The sequence below is a fragment of the Halictus rubicundus genome, chromosome 16 (assembly GCF_050948215.1).
Source record: "Halictus rubicundus isolate RS-2024b chromosome 16, iyHalRubi1_principal, whole genome shotgun sequence".
In the NCBI taxonomy this organism is placed as follows: Eukaryota; Metazoa; Arthropoda; class Insecta; order Hymenoptera; family Halictidae; genus Halictus; species Halictus rubicundus.
In genome coordinates, this window is record NC_135164.1 from 10,532,675 (window position 1) to 10,555,581 (window position 22,907).

Here is a 22,907-nt window from a genome sequence, read left to right on the forward strand (position 1 = left end):
TATTCTAATTGTAAGTTGTATCGTCGGGTAAATGTTGGAGTTTGCCCGTCCGCTTTCGCCTGTGCTTGTTCTCTCTCCGAGTTGGCTGTTCTTTTTCACCCTTTCCCAATGCACTGGCTCTTTCCTCTTGATTTCCTTTCTTTCTGCCATTGGGTCTATGCACACGCTCTTTCCTATGGATAAGCAAGCGAGCGGTACGTAGCGAGGTAGAGGCAAGCTAGCAAGCAGTCGGGCAGGTAGGCAGGCAGGCAGGCAGGCAGGCAGGCAAGTGAGGCAAAGCAGGCCAAGCCAGGCCAGGCCAGGCCAGCCAAAGCAGCGAGACAAGCACGCGTACCGTGTTACGCACACCAACGTACACCGAAGATCAGTAGTGAATTGGTGAATGCACGCATCGGACTCTCCTTGCCGACGTTCGTTCTTTCTCAGTGCGTGCCTTACTCGGATACCGTGAAGTATATCTCACTCGTTTCGTATCATCTACGTGGCGCGTTGTAGCGAATGGTTCGTCGAGTTCCCGGACAAAGGTGCATACCCGTGCGTCCGACGAGCCTGCTAAAAGACAAACACGTATTCTTTGAAGTCTCCTAAATGGAATGAAATGAAACGAAACGGTGCGATGATGGTGCGATGGTTGCTGGTTCGTTGCTACGATATTTAGTGGCATCCCAGTTGGTCGCCAGCAGTCGCCAGTGCCCTACGTGCATATGTACCTGATGTTTCTCGAGCGACCACCGCCGAGTTGACCAGTGCCAAAAATAACAGAGCAATCGAATTCAAAAGTGGGGCTCGAACCGCTCGAACCGCTCGAGGAACGTGCGCACCGTCGTGATCTTCGATCGATTTTTCGGACACGTACCGCGGACGAAGACGCGAGCAATCGTGTTCGATCAAAAATGCAGAAAGTCGACTCGAGAACCTCTCGCGTAGTTGATTCAATGGTTCGCGAGAATCCCATAGATCGAGGCAATTCCATTCGATCGAGCTAAAGTCGAAACACGTCCGGAGAGTTTTATTTGCGAAAACCGATAATCCGATCTCCACCGAACTTTTCTCGGAATAGCCTAACTAAGGACTAGACCATTATTATCCAGTCGAGCTTGTCGATGTGCACGGAGGAGAAACAAGAACAAGAACAAGAACAACAACAAGAGCGGTATAAAACTTTTCTTTCTGTTTTCGTAGGGTACGCTTCTGGCCGAGCCAGTCAGTTTTACAATATTTTTAGATGGCGTTATGCTCGGTCGCGATCGGTTTACGAATTTCAGAGAGAGAGAAGACCGTTGCATCCCGTCCCGTAGAACACGTTCTATGGCACGTTTTCCGATCGTGTTGATACAAGTGCATTTCTTTTGTACAATGCAACAACGGAGATGTGAAAGTGTGAAACGCAAGAGTAGAACTCGGTCTTTCGCGAATGCAATGACAGGATTCGAAATGAAATAATTGCCGAGTGGTGTCGGTGTTTTTGTGTTCTCTGCGCGTCCGTCCAAGGAAATTTCCAGGAGAAATGAAATCTTGGACTGCTCGCAGCACGATTCTACGTCGCGCCAACCAGTCTATCGACGACGATCCAAGACTTTCGATCTGTGGACGATCTTTTTGAAAATTCAACGGAGCCAAGGGTACGCGTATTCGCTTCTTTAATCTTTATACCATAACATAGTATAAAATAACATAACATAACATAACATAACATGCGTGTTAAACGCATGCGCATTCGCATTGCTTGCAAAAAATAACAATCGGACAAGAGAAACTGATTTAAAGTAATGTCGTGATCGGTATACATACATACAAGTGCGTGTAGGAGTAGTTGGCCTTCGAACGTGCATGTATCAATAATAGTCAGGATATCGTAATATTTTTCAAGTAACGAAGAAAACCAAGTCCAGGAGCGGGGACTACTATATGTAGTTGCTCGGATGTCTTGTCGGAAATAAGCGAATATCGCTTGAACGAAACGCGTTGGTGCGGTACGACGTTGATAAGATAAACACTGGGGAACGAATTTGCTGGAAACTCCGAAACCGACGCGACGTTATGGTTAATTGTCGCGCGCTTAATCATACTTTCACGGTATGTAGTTTGATATTTTTATTAAATACCAGTATATACGTGCATACGTATATGTATCTGTTTCCATGGGTCTGTCTGCTGTCTACAGTCTACAGTAGTGTCTACACGTCAAAGTCCGTTACCGTTACTAACCGCGACCTACTTGACTTCGGGGTAAAAAGCCGTGAAACCAAGTTTACGTAAATAACGTATGATCGCGTTATTATCGCTTATTCGTCGCATCGCGAGACGATCGGACGAAACAATGAATTAGGAGTGCGCGATGGTGTTCGTACGTAGATCTCTGGCAAGGGTAAACGACCGTGGCAATTTTCTTGGTAATTTTACAACCGTCACTCCGAAACTTTCATTTTAGGGTCGGTCCTACACGCGCCTTTCGGACGAGTGGGCTCGTGGCACAAGAATGTCGAGTGAAATAAGAATTCGAAGAATACGTGTACGCATGTACATATGCACAACGTCGAGAACGTTTAACGCGTGTACGCGTTCAATAATCTCGACAATCTTGGCAATTTTCAATAGAAAATAGCGTTGAAAATACCGCTAAACGAACGAACGTTATCGGCTGGTAATAAAAGGAACGGCGAGAGTAATAAAGGGGAGTAGGACACCCGCCATTTCTGGCTGTAACACGTACAACAATTCTGTTGCATCCTTTCAACGTATTTCCAACGCATCCTGCTTCAAGGTGACCAAATAAGTTTCTCCAGCGAACGCGTCCGAATCAAAAGTAATTTGAACATTACGCGGGCAGCAATTTTGCAATTGTCGGGTTTCTTTCTGGCTGCTCATCGAGTCGAAACTCCAAACGAATATTCTCGAGGCGTTGTCCTGGTTCGTGATTCACGAACGAGCTATGTAGAGCCGTTGCCAGCTGAGTGAGAAGGTCCGGTTACCGGTTACCGGTTACCGGTTACCTGTTACCTGTTACCTGTTACTTGTTTGTTACTTGGACATGCGTGCTGGCAACGGGCTCGTCCCAACGCGACGACGTATTATCAACCGTGACAGCATCTTGGTTCCAGTCTGCAGTCTTTGCAGCAGGATTACCGATGGATCACCGAAAAATCTTTCGAGGTTGCTCTCTTGCATGCCCCTTGAGCGTCGATGTCACCAATTTCCTCGCACGCACACACGCACACACACGCACACACACACGCACACACACACACGCACGCACACGCACACGCACGCACAGTAGGTACATACATACTACACACTGCACAAGTATACATATAGGTACCGGATACTACATACACACGCTTGCCGCTTGCATACGTTCTACGACTACGGGGTGTCCACGAACCAATGACAAAAGTCGAGAAGAGAAATGTTTCGAGAAACGGAAGAGAAAAATGGAATGTTCAGATAGAAATAGGAAGAGAAGATTTAATCCAGTGCAAGCTATTTTCAACCGACTCGGAGAAATATGGCGAATCGGCAGTATCTTATGTACGCGACCTTTCCTACTTATTCTCGCAGAGACCAATGAAATTGGTCAGACCCTGTGTCGGCGCCGCTGCGTTCAACTCGCAGTTCGTTGAACTTTTTAAATCGCTTCGGAAAAATTGACTGGATCGCCCGAAATCCTTCTATGTAATAGCTTAGAGCACCAAGTTGGAGCACGGGGAAAACATGAACGGGGACATGCACGTGACAAATCAGAAATATCGATGCAATAGCAATAGCTGGCCATGACCAAAAAAATTCTTTTTACGTTTCGAGAATGGGAGGGGGGGGGAGCGGCGGCGGCGGCCCTACTTTGTGGAACCAAAGGGGCAGGGACATCAAACGCCGGATGCCGAATGTCAAGAGCGCTTGCTCGCATTCTTAGAATTAGTGGCCACGGAATCATGGACGCGACCCTGGTTAAGCAGATATTTCGGATGAGTTTCTTTGAAACAATCGATGCACGCGGATCTATCTGTTAGCGTCGCGACGTTAATAACGTCTAATAATAGTGTAACACCGTCGTCGAAACTCTGGCTAATAATTTTCCTCGAGCGTTCAGCATTCGGACGCACCTCTTCGAACGGTAAACTCGTATGCGGTCGGTACCGTTTCGACTTGGCAATTAATTGGAGCATGACACCTGGATGGATTTTTCGTAATATCCTTCGGTATTTTGCGGACGGTAAGTCGTTTCCAATCAGATTAGTTGCCGGTAGCCGCGGTGGGCCTTACGGAAGGACTGTTCGTCGCTTTGGATGCGACCTCGTCCGATTCCAATATCGTATGTACCTACATACACATAACTGATTGTTAGAGCAACGATGTTGCTGCTCGATGATCATCGGGCAACCATAAGTAATTAAACGGCGCGGCGTTTCGAAACTTTATTAAAATCGAATTTTCTCAAACGTGGGTGGCCATTCGATGCTGCGATCGTACGATCGAACCTATCGTGCTATCTACTAAAATTTTCTCGTAATCGACGAGATGCTGCGGATCGAGTACTCGTCGATTCGACGCGTTGTAAAACAGGGCCACTTTAAAGGAACGCTTCTTGGATTAGAAGACTAGGCGCATCCTTTCCTCGGGTCAGACAAATTTCCGACAGATCGAAACGGCTAGGGCTAGGAGGAAAAACCGTGGCTAGACGAGTTCTATCCTTTCTGTTCGATCGGAGCTGCGATGTTGCAACGATTCGCAATTAACGATTTACGATCAACAACGGTGAACGGTAAACCGTTGAGGGTTCATTCGAACGAGTTATTGATTCGTACTGAGTGGAAATGTTCTCGTTTCAGAGGTAGCCCGGTGGAAAATGGCGTCGAACGAGGACGGAGACTTGATCGATCTCGGGAACGAGGACGTGTGCGTGCCGCGGGTGTCGGTTGCGGAGTCGTTGCCCGAGCAGGAGCATCTTCTGGACGTGTGTCCGCCGAAATTGGAGGAAACCCTCTCGCTGACCAGGAAGCAAGAGCAAGTGCAGAACGTTAGCGACAGCACAGGCGTGCTGGTCACTTTGGGTCACGACCAGGTGGTGCCCATTCGCAAGAGGATCGACGTTGTCTCGTCCGACACGATCAAGCGAGTCCGCGACATCACCAAAAATTTAGAGCCAGTGATAACGAAGACTTGTTCCGAGATGAACGAGGAGCACCGGGACACCGTCGATCACGGAAGTGCGATCTCGACGAATCTTGAAAACGGTGGACGTCTGTGCTCCGAGGGTCACGACTATGAAACGTTCGAGGCACAGGAGATCAGCAACGCTTTCGACTTTCTCGCGGAACACGAGGACATCGAGCTCGATCAGCTGGACCCGGCATACGAGCGCGAGCGATGCGATACGCACGAGGGGCTCTCCGCGCGAAGCGCTCCCGAAAACGAGGACCTGTTGAACTGCCATCGCGGCTCCTCGACGACCTTCAACCGGAAAGCGCCGGACAAGCACTTTTTCCGTGACGATTTCCGTATTACCGACAGAGGCAAGTCGATGTTTGGCTTGTCCTCGTCCTCGTCCTTGTCCTTGTCCTTGTCCTTGTCCTCGCCCTCGTCCTCGTCCTCGTCCTCGAGCTCGTCCTCGTCCTCGTCCTCGTCCTCGTCTTCGTCCTCGAGCGATATCGCCCCGGAAAAGATAAGATGCGCCGGCTCTGTTGATCGAGATCGGGAACTGAAACTCGAACTCGAAGCAAGCGACGGCGTCGCTGCGGTCAAGAAACGCTACGAGGATGGGTCGTTCGGTCGATCGGCGGGAAGAGCATCTTTTCAGGGAGCGCAACGTAAATCGTGGACGGAAGGAGCTAATCCGAACAATGAATCCAGGGATGCGTTCTTGCGGTTCGATAGGTCCATCAGTTTGGGGGATTACGGTAGCAAGCCATCGACTTCTAAAGCTGCTCGTAGGCAGTCCAGCTTTATTTCAAGGTACGAGGATATTGCGTGCGGCATTGTAGGTAGGCTCGAATAATCGAAAACTCGAATAATACGGAAGGGTAGACGTGTTCGTAAATCGTGCAATAAAATCACAATGGTACATGGTAAATCGAGTTGTCGCGAAACACTCGTAACGAGGTGAGAGCTGCTCGATACTGGTCGTATTACGCGTTTCAATCACCGTCGAGTAAACCATCGTGTCGCAGTCGGGTGCGCTGACTGCGACGAACCATTTCCCGTTGTTCCATGCATCGTCGGCCGTTATTAGCGTTTTCTAGTAATCGGCTTTCTTTTTTCTACTTTTTTTTTTTGCGTTATCGTGAGAAATGACTTACTCTTGATTCGTACGGGTGTTGGTCGCGCGCGACACGATAGTTGGCACAGGCAAACCGGAAGCGGTGACGCGAGAACCGTGTGCGGAAAGCGTGGGTATGGATACGGGTACGGATACGGGTATTATGGTCCGTAGGATCCGACCAAACGACTAAATATGTTGTACGTACCTGGCGAGACATATTATTTTGTAGAGAAGAGTCTAGAACAAAATTGTCTCGATTGGATGCTACTGTCATTGATTCGACAGTGGGATAACGTAGCCTGGATGGTTTTCAGATTTTCCGGGGACAAAAAACTGGGCGAAAAGCCGGACGACGAGGTGGACGAGGAGCTGCACGAGGACACGAATCCCCAGGACGGTCGTTCGGAGTGTTCGGAAGTAGACTGGTCTTGGCTGGAGGAAGTCGAGTGCCCGCGGACCGCGGCCACGGACCCATCGTTGACGCTGGTCGCGGTGGACGCGGTTCAAGAGAACACCGAACACCATCGTGGAGGGAGTGCATCCCCCACCAGAGAAAGTGCAAGGCGCAAGCGCGACTGCGAGCACCGTGCTACCGATGCAGGCTGCAGTGCCGCGATGTACGCCTCCGAGACGGCAAAGTCCCCGGTGGTCGGTGATTCGCGATGGTCGACCACCTCCGACCAGCTGGTCGCCGATTTCGTCGAGGCGGTGATCGATCGCGATGAAGCACCACGCTGTAACGCGAGCAACGCGAGCAACGAGACCACCCGCGACAACAACCCTGCCACGCTGATCAACTCCTGGCTTAGAGCTTCTATGAGACGGCTGCGACACCTAAAACTACCGGACGGGGCCGAGCGACAATGTGGCGGCAGCGATTCCGACAATCGGCGAGGATTCGGAAACGCTGCGATTTCGAGCGCGACAGCGACAACGACAACGACCGCGACCGCGACCGTGACTACGAGCGCGAGTGCGACAGGGACCGGGACCGTTAACACGATCGCATCCGCACCGAACTCGCTGCCGGATATAGCGCTGATCGCGCCAGAGATCCTGGCGGCGCAGACCAACGGTGCTTCCGGCACGCTTCTCAGGCCATCCAGCGCTCCTGTCAGAAATGTAAACAGTCTGAGCGCGGTGCCTCCCCGACGGGGTGCACGACAATTCAGAGGAAGCCGATCCCAGATCGGCAGGAGCTGTCGGGAATTGTCCTCCAGGCAGAGCAGCGTTCTATCGACGACCACCGGTAGCGATACCACCGCGTCGGGAACCACAACCTGTTCCAGTTCTTTCGGCGATGCTTCCACCAGTCCACCTTCGAGCACGGTGACCAGTCCGCAGCGCGTCGCTTCCAGACGGTAAGCGCTCATCCTTTTTCATCGACTCTCTTCTCTTCCATCTTCGATTCGACAACTCCGGCAAGTGTAACCACCGGCTGCCACCTATTTTCCAAAATGCATTGCATTCGTTCTATACGAAGATATATTCGCACTCGACTTTGGCGTCTTTTACATACATATATGCACCTATTCGTTGCATGTGGAATCCGATTGTCCGATAGGTTTTCTTGTGGGCCTATTTCGTTTTCGTTGACCAAGGTGCTAAGGAAAATTTAGCGTACGAACGAAGGAATCGAGCTCGCGGGGGTCGATGATCCCGATCGCGCGATCGTGCGATCGCGCGCAATCACTCAGAGATTGTTTCACCGTCGATGAACCGTGTAACCTGTTGCGCAATCTACGACCAGCGCCACGGAGCAAGATCTCCGACAAAGTCGGAAGCAGTTCCGTGTGCGCGTCTCCGACGCAAGACAAGAGACAGCGGTCGTGAGAGAATGCTCGTACAATAGAGCGTACCAAATTCAAATTCCGAAGATTCATCTTTTCTCCGAATTTGTGTATCGAGTACTTGTCACTGGGCACCAGGCACACCGGGTACACACTGGCTATTATGCGAAATGAATAAAACGGTTTCTCTGTCAATCAAGGACGATTCCACAATCGAGAAAGTTCAAAGAAACGTTCGTCTCCGTAACCATGATCGTCGTAGAGAACCGTAACCGTAAATAATATTTGTTCGAATCGTCGGCATCCATCCCACGTTTCAACAGAAACAGAGAATGGAACGTGTAATCGCTTCGGTTCAAGCGAACAATAAGCGTTGTTTTTGGGTCAGTGGTAGTACGGGAACACCACGAGACTTCGGGTCAACGGTACTGTCCGATGCGGACTCCTTCCTTAACGGTACACGGATGTAATAATTGTAATTGCATCGCATTTTTCTTCCCCCTCGAATTTTCCTAAGCGCGTTGATAGTTGATACCTGATAGTTGACAGTTTATAGTTTACAGTTGGTAGTTTCTAGTCGCTAGTTTCTAGTTTCTACGGTACACGCTCGCATCTCGCGTGTATGCACAATAGCAGTACGTACGGGGGCGGTAACAACAGACGAACAAACGTATTCCCAGTATTCGTTTCGTTTTACTAAAAAATATTGTTGCCTCGCTCCAATTAGCAGCTCGACGCGATTCTGCTGTTTTGCGCATACCCTGCTGTTATGCGGTTTATTATTTGTTCCCGTAAATTCTTGTTTCAAAGCCGACACGGAAACATATTGGGAACAAAAGTTCATCGCGCCCCAACGATAACGCTTGTCAAACTTGTGTAATTGGCCGGAATGAATCGTTTGAGAACCGTCGCGCGTCGCTACTGATCTAGACACGATTCCAACTTACTTTCAGAATATTTTGGCAGCCGTTACTTCGACGATGAACGTAACTAGGTGTAATTTTTCTTGGTCGATTCGTTTTTCGCCTCCCGAATGAATCAAACTGAAAAGAAAGTTTAGCAACTGCTGAGCTTCGAGATCGGAACAGATCAGACCAAAGGTAAAACTGTTTCTTGCCGCAGACGGTAGCATACTTCTTACTTACCGTATACCGTAATATGTTGGTCGCCCTTGTTGATAAGAAAAAATCGTTAGAACATACATATGTATACAGCAATTGGCGTTCAGCAGAGCTCTTGGGACTCGGGGGGAGGGAGGTGGTGTCGGTCTACTACCTGCCTGCCTGGTCTGCTCTGGTCTGGTCTGGGCTAGGCTGACTTGGTTTGAAAACGGCCGATTTAGGAGTGCAAAATTCTGCACGCTACTAATAATCGATAATTCTCTGTTACATGTATTCTATACGCATCGAGTTTTGTTTGCATTCTTAAATCGGCCGTTTCCCCACTGTGCGACGAGCCGAACTCGAACAAAGCCAACGGCTCTGCTCGGGACACAATCGATAAGAAGAAATGTACTGGCATACGGACGTGTGTACGCTAGAGGTCTAACGTAAGCGGTGACCGTGCGATCGTTTCAAAATACCTGTACGAATAATTCTGTATCGCTGTTCAAACACGAAACATCGGTGCATATCGCGTAAGCTACGGTTACCTGTTTCTAGCCTCGCCTCGGGTTCTAATACTTTGAACTCACTGTGTATGTACTCAATGTTTGAGTACACTGTGAACGAATCGAAAGCGAGCTTATTTTCAGCGATTTCAAGCGTTGTACGCATGCACTGCCTTCGTCGGCGGATATGGCACCAGGGTGACACTGATTTTTCAAAAACCGTTTCACGATTCTCTAAATAGGAAGCAGGCTGCGCAACAATCGCTGAATCGTTTTCGCTTTACCGATTGCATACAACCTCGAGCTTACGAAACCACAACATTCGCGCTGCATTTCCGAGAAAAAATTCCCGTTACCCAAACCATCGCGCCAATGGCATCGACAACACGTGGAAATTCGTCACTGCTCAACTTTCAATATAATTCTGGACACAAATCAACCCGTTCGATGCATAACAGACGCACAAGCAAACCGTTCAAGATGCGTTTTGGTCCCATTATAACGATTTATCGATCGCACTTGTCGAAAGCGAAAACGTTATTGAATCGTCAGAGTGATGATGATGTGTGTGTGTGTGTGTGTGAGAGAGAGAGAGAGAGAGAGAGAGAGAGAGAGAGAGAGAGAGAGAGAGAGGGAGAGAGAGAGAGAGAGAGAGAGAGAGAGAGAGAGAGAGAGAGAGAGAGAAGCGTCTCGCTATAAATAAAGTTTTCGGTGCACTTGCACACCGCGTCGATGTATCGGTTGCAGCACGCGCAAGCGGCGCACGCCTCCTGCCTTCGCTGCTATCCTGATACCGCGGCACGGTTGCACCGACGCCGACGTATCGAATCGTTGTTGTTCATACGGCAACAAAAACCGATCGACCGATCGCAGATTCTCGACCAAGTTGCAAGTTACAAGGTTCAATCTCGCTTTCGAATGATATCGTTCGGATCGCATCGGCACGGTTCTCTTCGCGCACCGCGTGGATTCTTGATCGTCGCGCTTTCTTAATCTATTGCGGTATTGCGACATCGATGACGCGTGTCATAATGTCATCGAAGAATACGAAATGTGATCCCGATGTTTGCGCGAAACGAAATTTGCGCTACGCAATTGGCGAATCAACGTCCTGCGTGATTAGTCAGCCCGACCGAACGTATCATTTTTTCAGTCCGCGATATTGGATATACGCACGCATAACATCAAACCGTTCACAGGAAAAACAAAACTGACCGATTTGTGGAAAAGTGACTGTGTTGTGGCTGAATCGCGACGTTCACAATGCCGCCGCGCCGCGACGTTGCGACGCGCAACGACACTTGACGTTTGACGTTTGACGTTTGACGTTTGACGCGTGATGTTTGACGCGTGATGTTTGACGCGCGGCGTTGATATTGCGTCTGGGTTATTAGACTCTGAAGAATCGTTTGACCGCACGGTGCAGATAGACAGACAGATAATCGATCGGTAGACGTTGTCGATGGCACAAGGTGAAATAGGCTGTCCTAGAACCAAATAGGTAGCAAATTAAGAAACCATACGAATTACAGACCATTCTCTGGTCGACGATTCGCAGCACGTTCAATCCGTTCGATATTTATTCATAAATTGGCATCGACCAGTTCCCCTGAACGGTTCTCTAAATCGAAACGAAGAAAAGAATTTTGATCGACCACGATCAAATTCTTTAGCGGAAGGATCGGTCTGGCAAGAGTACACGTGCGCTCGTCTGCCTATCTCTGTCATCACGTGACTCTGTCCGTGTACAGTTATACAGCGGCTTCAGACGGATTCTACGTACGTAAAAACAGTTCACAATGGTTTAGTAGCCAGTACTCGCTACAGTAGCTGCTGGAGCTGGTGCAGGAGTCGGTATCGGTGTCGGTGTCGGTGTCGGTGTCGGTGTTGGTGTTGGTGTCGGTTTTGGTGTTGGCAAGAAGACGCCAACGAATTTTAAAATCTTGTCCGACGCTGAAAGTCGATCGTCCGATTCCTAAGCAATTTCAGCTCGCGGCGAAATTCCGAAAGCGTCGGTAGCCGTGCATGGTCGAAACGATGCCGGTCTATCAAGGATCACGCTTGGAGCGTCGCATTAGTCGTCGGTAGATCGCGGTAGATCTCGGTAGATCTCGCTAGAGCGTAGATCGCTCGCTTTCGAGATTGATCTGTCGCGAACCAAGTACTTGGTGCGTCGAGACTAAGCATTAGTCATCCTTGTAAAGCTTTGTTTTCTCGTTGCAAACCAGTCGTCCGATTGGATCCGATCCGATTCGAAACGTTGTATAACCGAAATCCGTCGAAATCTGCCGATCGAGATCGACCGTGAAATCGAGCCGCGATCGATCGCGTCGGCCGCATTGCGGCGAGTGCAGTATCGAGCCGACTCGTAGGGTTTTTCGATTTTCGATCGGCGTGACCACGCGAACCTACGTGAAACTATTTTGGAAATCGTGCTCGAGCGACGACAAAATGACCAGGAAAACGCTGTTTGGTCCGTGTTGATGTCGTTATCGAAACTTTCCGTTGTCGCTTATTGTAAATGTGAACGTGGTCGATCATGGACACGAGGCAGAGAGGAGCCTCGCGAGCGAAGGAACGTTCGGAAAATCATTCCGAGGCCAGGGAAAACGAATAGATCGTTGTCGGCGTGCGACGCGACAGAAACTTTACGTCTTCGACTTGGATTGTTCTTGGCTCGCAGAGTCGACGCCGACGCCAACGCCGACGTTGACGCCGACGCCGACGCCGACGCCGACGCCAACATCGACGCCGACGCCGACGCCAACATCGACGTCGACATCGGTGGAGCCTCGACGACCAGAGATAGGCGTGTTTTGCACGAATTTTCATCGGCGTTGCGGTGCGGTGCGGCGTTGCTTCGCTTCGATCGGCCTTGCTATTAGATCGGTATCGTTTTGTCCGTTGGGCATCGAGGTGGACATCGAGGTGGCTATTGAGCTGGACAACGAGGTGGAAGAGCTTTGGACTAGAAAGGGGGGACGGGCGCAGGAAACGCGGAGATCGAAGGCACAGGAAAATCGATAGGTACCGTGGAAACGGACTCGACGAGGCTCGGTCGTTGACATCGTTGTCGTGACATGACTACAAGATGAACCACGACCCGACGATTTGCCGGCAGTACTTTTACTGTAGTCAACGCAGGCATCGAATAAGGTACCCGACAATTACGCTGTCGAAAAACTTGAAATCGCTTTCTTTGTCAATTTATACGTATACAACCGTCGCCGATATCGAAATCCGCAAGCGAGAGCGGGTCGGTTACGCGTTTTAGCTTGAAAATTGAACAATTTAGTTGAGCTTAAACGGATGAGAGTCGAATCGAATCTAAATCGATCATCGCATACCACGTATGCAGTCTGGAAGTGGCGTATCTCCTGATACGATATCTCGCGCTACGTAACTCCTGTTGCGAGTACATATTCGGTAAGTCAACTTTGACAGGGGGTCAAAGAACGCGGCGATAACTATGTTCGTGGTACCATTACACGATGCATACGTACTACCCACCGCTCTGCACTGGCTGGAAAAATATGCGAGTACATGTATCCGACCAAGCCTATCCATCGAATCGTTTTCGGCACTACGAAAGGGAGTTTAAGCAGAATACGATATCCGATGGTTGACCGAGAAATAATTTGCGATGCAACGCCAGCAAGAGAACCTTTTGTCGAGCAACAGTCGTAAGGAACTGTGCCGATCGCCGATGACTAGTTTTCCTTGAAACACCGTGCCGAGTCCCTGTGTCCTTGAAACTAAGTAAATAGTTGTGCGTTCGATCAAGATTCCGAAACTAGCATTCGTAGGCCGTGAAGGAGGAGAAGCATGGAGAGACCAGACACGGTCGCGACACCGCACCAGCGCAGCGACGGTGACGACGAAGCGAGACGAGACGACGCGCGGTGTTTCGAGCACTACCGATAAACGAGAATCAAGGTTGTCGAATAGATGGTGCGAATTGGACGACTTTAGACTTTCGAAGAACCGAGTCGCGCCTCAATCTCTCTGTCTACTTAACTCGTTGGATTTTTACGCGATGGTTATAGCAACACACGAATCGTCGCGATGCGCCGCGAAAAGTTGGCCAACTCGAAGCATCGAGAGATCCCGGTGATTTCAACGAGATAAGCTTGCGCTCGAACAGTCGCTTCGAACCCGGGTCGTCGGATGATCTTCCCATGTTCGTTCCCACGGTTTAATTGCGACTCTCGAGAAGCAATCTTCATTTTAACTTGAACAATTTTTTTTCTTTTCGAAAACACCGATTCAGGTGCGTGCCACCGCTTCTACATAATATTGCCCAATTCGGAAGAGATTGCGTAAACGGTGCTCGAAAGTTTGCAGAGTTGTTAACGCGTTGTTTCTATTTCAAGGCTGAGAACGAACGTACGTAAATACTTTTCTTCGAATATTCGCGAAGAATCACGATATACTTTGACTTCGAGACGTAAACGTCGAGCGGCGGTTTTTCCAATGTTAAGTATAGAAAACGGCAAAGAAGACAACAACAAAAAAACAAAAGAAATCATGAATTTGTAGAAAATTCCGATTAAAGAAATATCGAAAGCGCGCAATAGTAATTTGTGTTTGTTCGCGCCAGTTGCGCAATTGTTCGGCTATACGATTATACGATTATACGATTATACGACGTTGGCTACGAACATGTTAATATTCCTTCGAGTCTGTCGCAACCGACAGAAATTTGTGCCTGCTGGTAAATGTTTCTCCGACCGTCGTCGAAGGGAAACGGTTCGATTCGATCTTACCCTTTCAAGGGTAGCATTGAAATGTTTCAAATGTAATACGCTACCTGTAACTATCGAGCAATTATCATACTGGAGGCATGACGCGGCAAACCCATACGCGTAGGCTGTAGACGGTGGAACTACTATTACACAGGACGCCTCTGAAATAGCTGTACATACGGTATAGAATATATAGAATATACAACATAGAACCCGGGAAGGAAGAAGGGATCTATGATTCGAGCGAATAGAACATGTAGTTCCTTTCTCGGCGCTTTTACTTCAGACTGTTCAGACTCGGTGGAACCGCTGGCGAACGAACCACGGTGCTATCGCGACAAAATCTATCGTTTGCGTGTCTCTAATCGCGTGCATTATTAGTACACACCGCTGGTTCGAGGTATCGTGGTCATTAGACGCGGTCAGTTTTATCGATTAATCGATAAAATATCCTGTTTCTATTTTTAGCGTTTCGCGGACGTTGCTGGTCAATCTTGAAATTTTCAAGAGTCTTTTTGCTTTGAACACGAACAATGACCACTCGTACAAAATTACGCCTCGAGTTCCATCGAAGAAACGAGTTGATCGATCGTTTCAATATTTTTCGGTATGGATCGAGTATGCTGACTGAAACTGCCACTGCGACGGCCACGACCACGGCGATCAAGACGTACCATATCATGATTCTGTATTCCTCGAGCGAAACAAGGTCCAGTTTTGTCTTTAAGGTGGATCCGCGTAGGAGCGGTTAGCCTGGCCACTCTTATAAGCATTCGCCTCTCTATTTCACGATAACGGTACCGCCGCCACGATCCTCCTGTGTCTATTATCGACACAGTCGACGAGCCTGCGACTCGTACTCGTGGCTCGTTGCGATTTATTTGCCCGCCGCCGCACCTCTTGACTTTCTGCGAACCTGCGAAAGTTTTGTCGCAACGCGTGGCGTGTTTCGCGCGCGCGCGCGCCCGCGCTCCCGAACGGATTGGATTCGAAATTTCAAATTGCAAATTGCAAATTGCTGCACACACTAAGAGTTCCAAATTCGAAAATGAGAATTTCTCCACCGTCCACTCTGATTATGGTTCTTTAACGCGCTCTCGTTTTTCCATGTAGAATATGCGAAAGGCAAAGAGACGTCGACAGGGATGGAGACAGAGGGGAGGACGAGGACGAAGACGCAAACCCGTTGGGGAGATGGCCGCATGCTCTCAGTCCTGCATTGGCCTGCCTCAGTTGTACTCTTGGCTTATTCAACATAAGCAGATTCTCCATTCTTAGCATACAATTCGGAGGTGAGTAGGTCCGATCCGATAGGCGCGAGTACGTGCCTGATCTGCTCAAAATTCGAAAACAGATGGTCAATCAATTCTGAACAGACCCGTTTCAGTGTGAACGATTCATTTCCGTTTCCGTTTTCTTGTTACAGCGAACTTCATTGTACAGTTTCTGATATTGTCTCTGGTTCTGGGCATTCCTCTGTTCACGTTGCACGTTTGCCTCGGACAGAGATTGGCGGCTGGTTCCGTGGACATGTGGAGGATCTCTCCCCTTTTTCAAGGTGTCGGCATAGCTCTGCTGACCGCGCAAGCGTTCATCGGCATCTACAGCATCGTCGGCGTGTCCTGGATGTTCGTGTACTTCAGGTACGGCCATACGGGCCGTAACTTTCTACCTAACGCGGACCGCGCGTCTCGACAGACTCGTCGAGCGTCGCGTTGCGTAATCGACGAAATCGCGGGAAAACGAAAGAAAATGAAACGAGAGAAAACCAGGGAAAAACTCGAAACTTTCGACTTTTTAGGGATTCGTTCATCACGAAGCAGGACAAGTACCGATGGGCGGAACCGTATTCCCTGTACAGGGTAGACAAGACCGCGCAGAACGCAAGCAGCACGATGTTGTACAAACTGTACGAAACGGTGCCGGATTATTTCAGTGGCGTCGTCTTGCAGAGGCACCATTTGAACGAGCCGGACCCCGGTGTGGTCACCTTGAAGTTTCAAGTCGCTTTCAATTTGGCTGTCGTCTGGATGATCGTGTTCGTCTCTTTGAGCAAAGGTACTCTTCGAACGACGGCTCGCGTACGAGTACGCGTAACCCGATATCGATTCGAATCCTTTCAGGTTTGAGATCCTACGGGAAAGTGGTTTACGTGTTCACGCTGATACCCGTGTTCGGCACTCTGGTCCTCTGCACGAAATTGCTCGGCCTGACACCACCGGGTTCGATACATCAGCTCTTTCCAGCCACCGTTGGGACCGAGTTCTTCGTCAACGGCAAGTCGTGGGTGGCGGCATCCATCGAGGTGTTTCTCACGTGGGGGTTGCTCGGCGCGGCCGCTATGCAGGTACGCGATGCTCGTCGGAGATAATACGCGTACACATAATCGGCACCACCGATCAAACGATCGATCGGCGGTCACTCGGACTCGAGAATCGATTTAAAAGGATCTTTACCTCTGTCTTCCAGATAGCAGCTCACAATAAGCACAAGCATCTTCTGCAACGGGACACCAGCCTCGTGATAGTGTTGACCATAGTGGTTCTACTTCTCGCAGCTTTTCTAGCAAACACTTGCGTGCAAATCCTCAAACATCACGGTTACGTGTATATTCCGAGTTCGTTCGGTAAGCGTAGTCCTGTAGCTCTGTCGTCCTACATTCGTACGTCGTGCTGTACGCATGATTTCGCGTTACCGAATTACCTGCCTGTTACTCTGTCTGAAGATAGCGGCCTTGCGTTTCAGAACGAATATCGTCGTACGTGTTCTTGAGACCAACGAACCAGCCAGCCCCGCCAGGATATAGCTCCACGCCCGAGAGATTTATGGCTCACGCGTCGTTCATCGTCGGAGAACGCGTAACTCGTCCCGGGGCGGATTTCGGTGAATCTGGTTACCAAGCCCTCAGACTCTCCACCGAGTTGGTCCCCGCGACGTTAGCTTTACTAGGAACCGAGCAAGTTTCCCCGTTCTGGGCGGTCCTCTTCTACTTTGTACTGATACTCTTTGGAATAGCGCAACAGGTACAATCAATTTTCAATCTTGACCGGTTCGCGAACGAACCTTTACTCGGACAAAGAACAAAAGAAAAACACAGTCTCTGGTGTATCGCAGTTGGCGATATGGCACTGCGTGATAACCGGTATCATGGCTATCAACACGAAAATGATGAAACTCTGGGAAACTACTATCACCTTTTTTAGCTGCGCCTGCGGCTACATACTGGGATTACCGATGGCCACCGAGGTAAGCGAATACACCATACTTTTGCAAAAACGCTTACTCTTATTCTTCGAAATATTTAGAGAACGGAGATCGATACAGGTATATGTTTACGTCCGAAACCTGGTACAAACCTGGCCACCTAAATACAAATCTCTGAACAAACCTGGTCCGACACGCCCCTACGATTTCGAACGAAACGAACCGGTATCTATCGGTGCTCGCGTTTATCGCTGCAGCCAGGCCTCGGCTGTATTTCGTCAAAGATAACAACGCGATAACGGCTATCTCTTCGAGCGGTAACGCGATTACTCGCGTCGTTTCATCGGTGTATCGGTATCAGTATCGAGAGAGAGAGAGAGTCGCCGCGTCGTTTTCGAGGATGAGCAACGAAATCGATTCCGTGGTACGTCGGAGCATACCGTGTTATTTTTGCAACGAGTTTCTCGACCAAAGACATCTGTTCGATCATGTGAAACACTGCGGATCGGTACTGATGGAATGTCCGTATCGGTGCGGAGTCTACGTGCCCCGAAAAACCATGGAGGACCATCGAAGATCCTGCGATAAAAATGCAACGATGCGGCTCGGTCAGATCAGGGAGGTGCAGGACTGTTTGTGGAGGAACAAAGTGTTCTCCGCGTTAACGTTGCTCCGGTCCGCGATCCACAACCTGGAGGAGGAACGGAACGATCTTCGGGACAAGCTGAATCGGTGCGTAGAGCTGTTCCGTTCTCAGCAAGAGTCGATCGACACGTTACCGCCGCTGGAGGAACGTTTGACTCGATTGGAGATTTGCTGCGACAACATGGAACACCGCAACAATCTCAGCTTCCAGCGGATCTCTCGTCAGTTGAGGCTGCTGCACGACGATCTGATTCACGAGCAGAACGAACGCGACCGTGCGCAAAACAACTGGAGCACCGAATTCAACGATTTCAGATCGTTCCTAACCCCAGAGAAGCTCGAAACGAGCAAAGCCTGGCAGCAGGAGCAACGGCAGCTGATCCACGACCTCAAGTTGGAACTGGAAATGCGTTGCAAAAGCTCGAACGAGTCAACGGAGCGACAGAATCTTCTGACTCGGAAGGTCGACGTTCTGGCGGAAGAAGCGCGAGCGCAGAAGGCGATAGTGGCGGAACAGAAAACTATCGTCAAGGGACTGAAGTTTCAGGCGAAGGAGAACCTCGAGTATCTCGAGGAACTGATCAAAGAGAGTCAGAGGTGTTCGACCGTGCGATCCTGCACCGAGTGTCTGTGCGATCGCGAGTCTTCCGGTCGATTTCCAACGAACGGTCGACTGTTGTGGAGGATCGACCGGTACAAAGAAAATATGTCCGAGGCGAAAGAAAGCGAGACCGTTCTGTATAGTCCGAGATTCTCGAACAAAGAATACGGGTACAATCTGAGAGTCGAGTTATACTTGAACGGTTTAGGAAGATGGAAGGGTCGACACATCGTCGGATGCCTTCGCGTGGAAAAGGGCGAGTGGGATCCGCTGTTGGATTGGCCCTGTATTCTTCGAGCCACCGTCACCTTGAGAAATCAAGAAAACCCGGCCCTCGACGTCAAGAAGCTCGTCAAGGCCGTTGGTCGGGGTAACACAGACTTGGAAAACCTCAACAAAGAATCTGGCATTTATATGTTCATTCCGCACACCACTCTGACTCGGTACTCCGGACATGTCAAGGATAACGCGATGTTTCTCGATATCCAAGTGACGGATATAAGAACCGCGTCTACGCAGTCTTTGGTGGCATGAGTGGTGTCTCGGCAGGGAAGCTGTCCCTAAATATTTCCTTTTCCTTTTCGAAGATTAATCGTTCGTAAGACGCCCGACAGAACATACGATGTACGATGTACTCCTTCTTTTCCAACTATTTAGACGTTTTCCGTTTCGATTGCTTGTAGCTGGGTATCCACGTAGTGTATTATTTGGATTATACGATCGGCGGCTCATGGTGGATCATGATCTTGTATCTGGTGCAAGTCGGTGCTGTGTTCGCGGTCCGAGGTCGTCCACACAGCGGCGAGGCAGTCGTCGCTGAATTGTTTCCACCGACTGGCAGGTGTCTTCGGCATTGGGCCGGCCCGCTCTTGTCTTTTACTTGGAACGTCGTGCTGCCTGTTATCCTTATGGTTCGTAGTTTCTACCAATAATCTGTACAGCTACTCTACCGATATACATGCCTGGCATACACGCATACGAATCGTATAGGTGTTATATTAATCCTGTGGTTGTTCCGAAATACACAGGTACTTGGTATCACGGTGTTCAAGAACGCCGGGTTTCGAGAACTGTACTCTTATCGACGCACTACCAAAGATTACTGGTCGGTGTGGGCGAGGCAGCTGGGAGCTGCCGTTCAACTGATACCGATATTAACTATACCGGCCGTGGCTATTATACAGACCTGTCGGTACTTGAACAGCGGTCCGCCGGATATATTTGACGTAAGTATTTCTCCCGATACGCTTTGTTTCTTCAAAAATATGACTTGGCGCGCAACAGAGCTTCGTAGTTGGACTTCCTCCTGTTCCCATATATACATATATATATATATTTCACATATTGCTAACAATTTACTCGAATCAAATCAAATCTTTCCTCTGTTTGTGCCAACCAACACAGACCAATCAAGCGGAAGCGAACGTAAATCACTGCGAGCAGTGTAACGGTGTAAGTTGTGTCGCTCCTCTAACGAAACGCTAACAAACACGCGCAATTTCTCCATCGTTGTCATTAGTCTCGCCGAATAAATTCAGGTGATATGTCGTATTGCAGAGAATTCAGCTGTTGTATCGGCCTTCCTTGGAGACGGACGATCCGCAGGATGGCCAAACACAGATTGGAACCGAAACCAGCACCAGCATCCACGGTAACGGTATCGTGTCGGCAACTACGGAGGTACCGTTCGAGGACCCGCCCCCAAAATACACACCTCCGCCTAGCTATACCACCGCGACGGGAGCAAGGATCGCGAAGATGTTGCGACAGAGTTTCCGGAGGAGCGTTAGGCGGATAGCGAACGTGTTAGGGGAGAGCAGTGTTCCAAGACAAAGGCCCGCGTTACAACCTCCACCTCCGGATTACGCGACGGTCCTCGTCGAAATGAATCAGGGAAGACAGCGTCAAGACGTGGCGATTCACGTGACCGAAGGACGGGTCGAGAACGTTGACGGTGACGGTGGCGGTGGCGGCGCTGGCGCTAGCGAAGGCGGCGACGAAGGCGAAGGAGGCGATGGCGACGATGACAACGGCAACTGCAACGGCAACGGCAACGACAACGACAACGAGAACGGCAACGGCAGCGTTGCGATCGCTAGGAATTATGGCAACGTCCTCGATAGACACAGGCCCAACACGATAGACAGGACGACGAGGATCGGTAGTCGTACCGCATCGGTGGTCGGGTGCTCCGTCGAGCGGATGCACTCGACGCTCGAAAGGACACGAACCAGACCGTCCACCATCGGATCGTCGAGCAGTTCGAACTTAACCGCGGTCGACGTCGCGAATTTACTTCGAAGCAGCATCAGGAGAGGGACTGCGCGAACCCAACAGTCCCTGCGTAGAAGCTTTTGCCACGACGAGCCAACGACGGCGGCCTCCGTCGAAAATCTAGTCGAGGCCGCTGCGCCTATCGGCCAAGAATCCTTGGTCCTCCCGAAGGACGTGTCTCTAGTCTCCTCCGTTCAGCAGGCTACCGTCGATAGCAACGATAAAAAGACTGCCGTGGAAACGGATGACTCCGTTTCTGTGATATAAACTGTTTCTGTGGCCTATAGACTATCTACGTATCTAGGCCAAGTTTTTCTAAGCGAAACACTGCGAGAACAGTACGCAAACTTGCGTTCTTTATCCTTGATTTTATATCGGATTCGTATCCAAGTATCTATCGGTTTATCTCCCCTTTATCTCGTTTCAACGATATTGTTTGTGTTCCGCCAATCTGCTGATCCGCTGATTCGCTAATCTGCTAATTCGCTAATTGGCGCAGACTAGACGAGTCAAGTTGTGCCACGACGAGCACCGTCGGATTGTCGCTTCGATTTCAACTGGCGATTCATTTCATCTTAGACTGAACACAGTATTTCTTTCTCTTGATATATCGTTATTTCTTACTCGCGACGATCAACGGCGTAATTTTCTCGTTGCTCTATATATCGTACAATGATTTTGCTATGCGACAGCGAGAATCGGATAGCGACAAACGCGCAACGTGGTCTGGCTTAGGTCGTGCTTCGATGGCTGTAACTTTTAAGTTTTAATATTTGCGCGTATCCGAGATGCGTTAATGTTCAACTCGTTTCGAACCAGTGTACTTTACAATGATTTTTGACATTTACTGCTATCGTTTCCTGCTAAGTTTATCGTAGTAATGTATATAATAGCGTTTAAACCAAGTATCTGAAGAAAAATTTGCTTGTTCAGCGTTAAATGCCGTTCGTTAGCGGCGGTAACGACTGGTTTGTCTTGCGTCTGTACAGTCCGTCCAGCGTTCATCGAATATTACCATATTTTCGGTCGATGCGCGTACAAATATCGCGATGTTTACTTTTTCTTTTTTTTTTTTTTGTCGGATATTAACAAATCAAACGTATACACAATATGTTCGATTACGCGCGTCAAATCTTGTAAGGGATGATTTTCCTGTATTGGCTTCGTTCCGAAACTATCAACGATCAAAGTCAACCAACAATGTGAACCAGTTCTCTGTGTCTGTCTGTTTCTCTTTCTGTGATACGATACGTCACTGTTTGCCCTCTAAACGAAGCCGTTACAGTTACAAGTACGGTTACAGTTAGTTACAGTTACAGTTACATAGTTACGGTTACAATGACAGCGAAAACGTTAATATTTTTCCATCTTAAATTGAATTGTAGAATCACCCCTTCAAATATTTAACGCGAGTACGTATTTTAGGGTGAACTATGTACATACGTTTAAGCGTAGCCAGCAATACAATTAAAACGACTAGAACCGAAGTCCGGCCAGAAAGAGAATAATGTAAAAATTGTATTATTATTATTATTATTATTATATATGTATAGACCATTAAGTAGTTATATAGAGTGCCGCAAATATTTTAACTAAATCTCATACGTGTAACTGCTATACCTGATATTATGGACCATAATAAAGTTTTTATGTTCTTTTATAATTCTCGATATTTTCATTCGATTACACCCGATACGAATCAAAATTTTACATATCATTATCATCTACTTTAGTATCGAGGTGCCGTGTAATTACATACCAAGGAGTTCTCTTTTTCTAGAAT

The 22,907-nt window shown here is 49.0% G+C and overlaps 2 protein-coding genes across 3 annotated transcripts; both read left to right on the forward strand.

Moving 5' to 3' along the window:
- Window positions 1-549: 549 nt before the first annotated feature.
- On the forward strand, window positions 550-22,787 carry Bdg (sodium-dependent transporter bedraggled). 2 transcript variants are annotated; one of them, XM_076801814.1, is made up of 14 exons: window positions 550-1,622; window positions 4,827-5,949; window positions 6,571-7,617; window positions 15,514-15,692; window positions 15,827-16,043; window positions 16,202-16,458; window positions 16,524-16,747; window positions 16,870-17,026; window positions 17,146-17,423; window positions 17,515-17,646; window positions 19,534-19,761; window positions 19,879-20,076; window positions 20,255-20,302; window positions 20,408-22,787. In XM_076801814.1, the coding sequence occupies exons 2-14, from the start codon at window positions 4,844-4,846 to the stop codon at window positions 21,389-21,391; spliced, it is 5,055 nt and encodes a 1,684-aa protein (XP_076657929.1). In that variant the 5' UTR covers window positions 550-1,622; window positions 4,827-4,843; the 3' UTR covers window positions 21,392-22,787. The 2 variants fall into 2 exon arrangements, with proteins under 2 accessions (XP_076657929.1, XP_076657930.1); XM_076801815.1 differs by lacking the exon at window positions 20,255-20,302.
- On the forward strand, window positions 17,843-19,523 carry LOC143362031 (uncharacterized). Its single transcript, XM_076801820.1, has one exon. It carries the CDS (start codon window positions 18,005-18,007, stop codon window positions 19,382-19,384), a length of 1,380 nt encoding a protein of 459 aa, XP_076657935.1. The 5' UTR covers window positions 17,843-18,004; the 3' UTR covers window positions 19,385-19,523.
- Window positions 22,788-22,907: the final 120 nt, after the last annotated feature.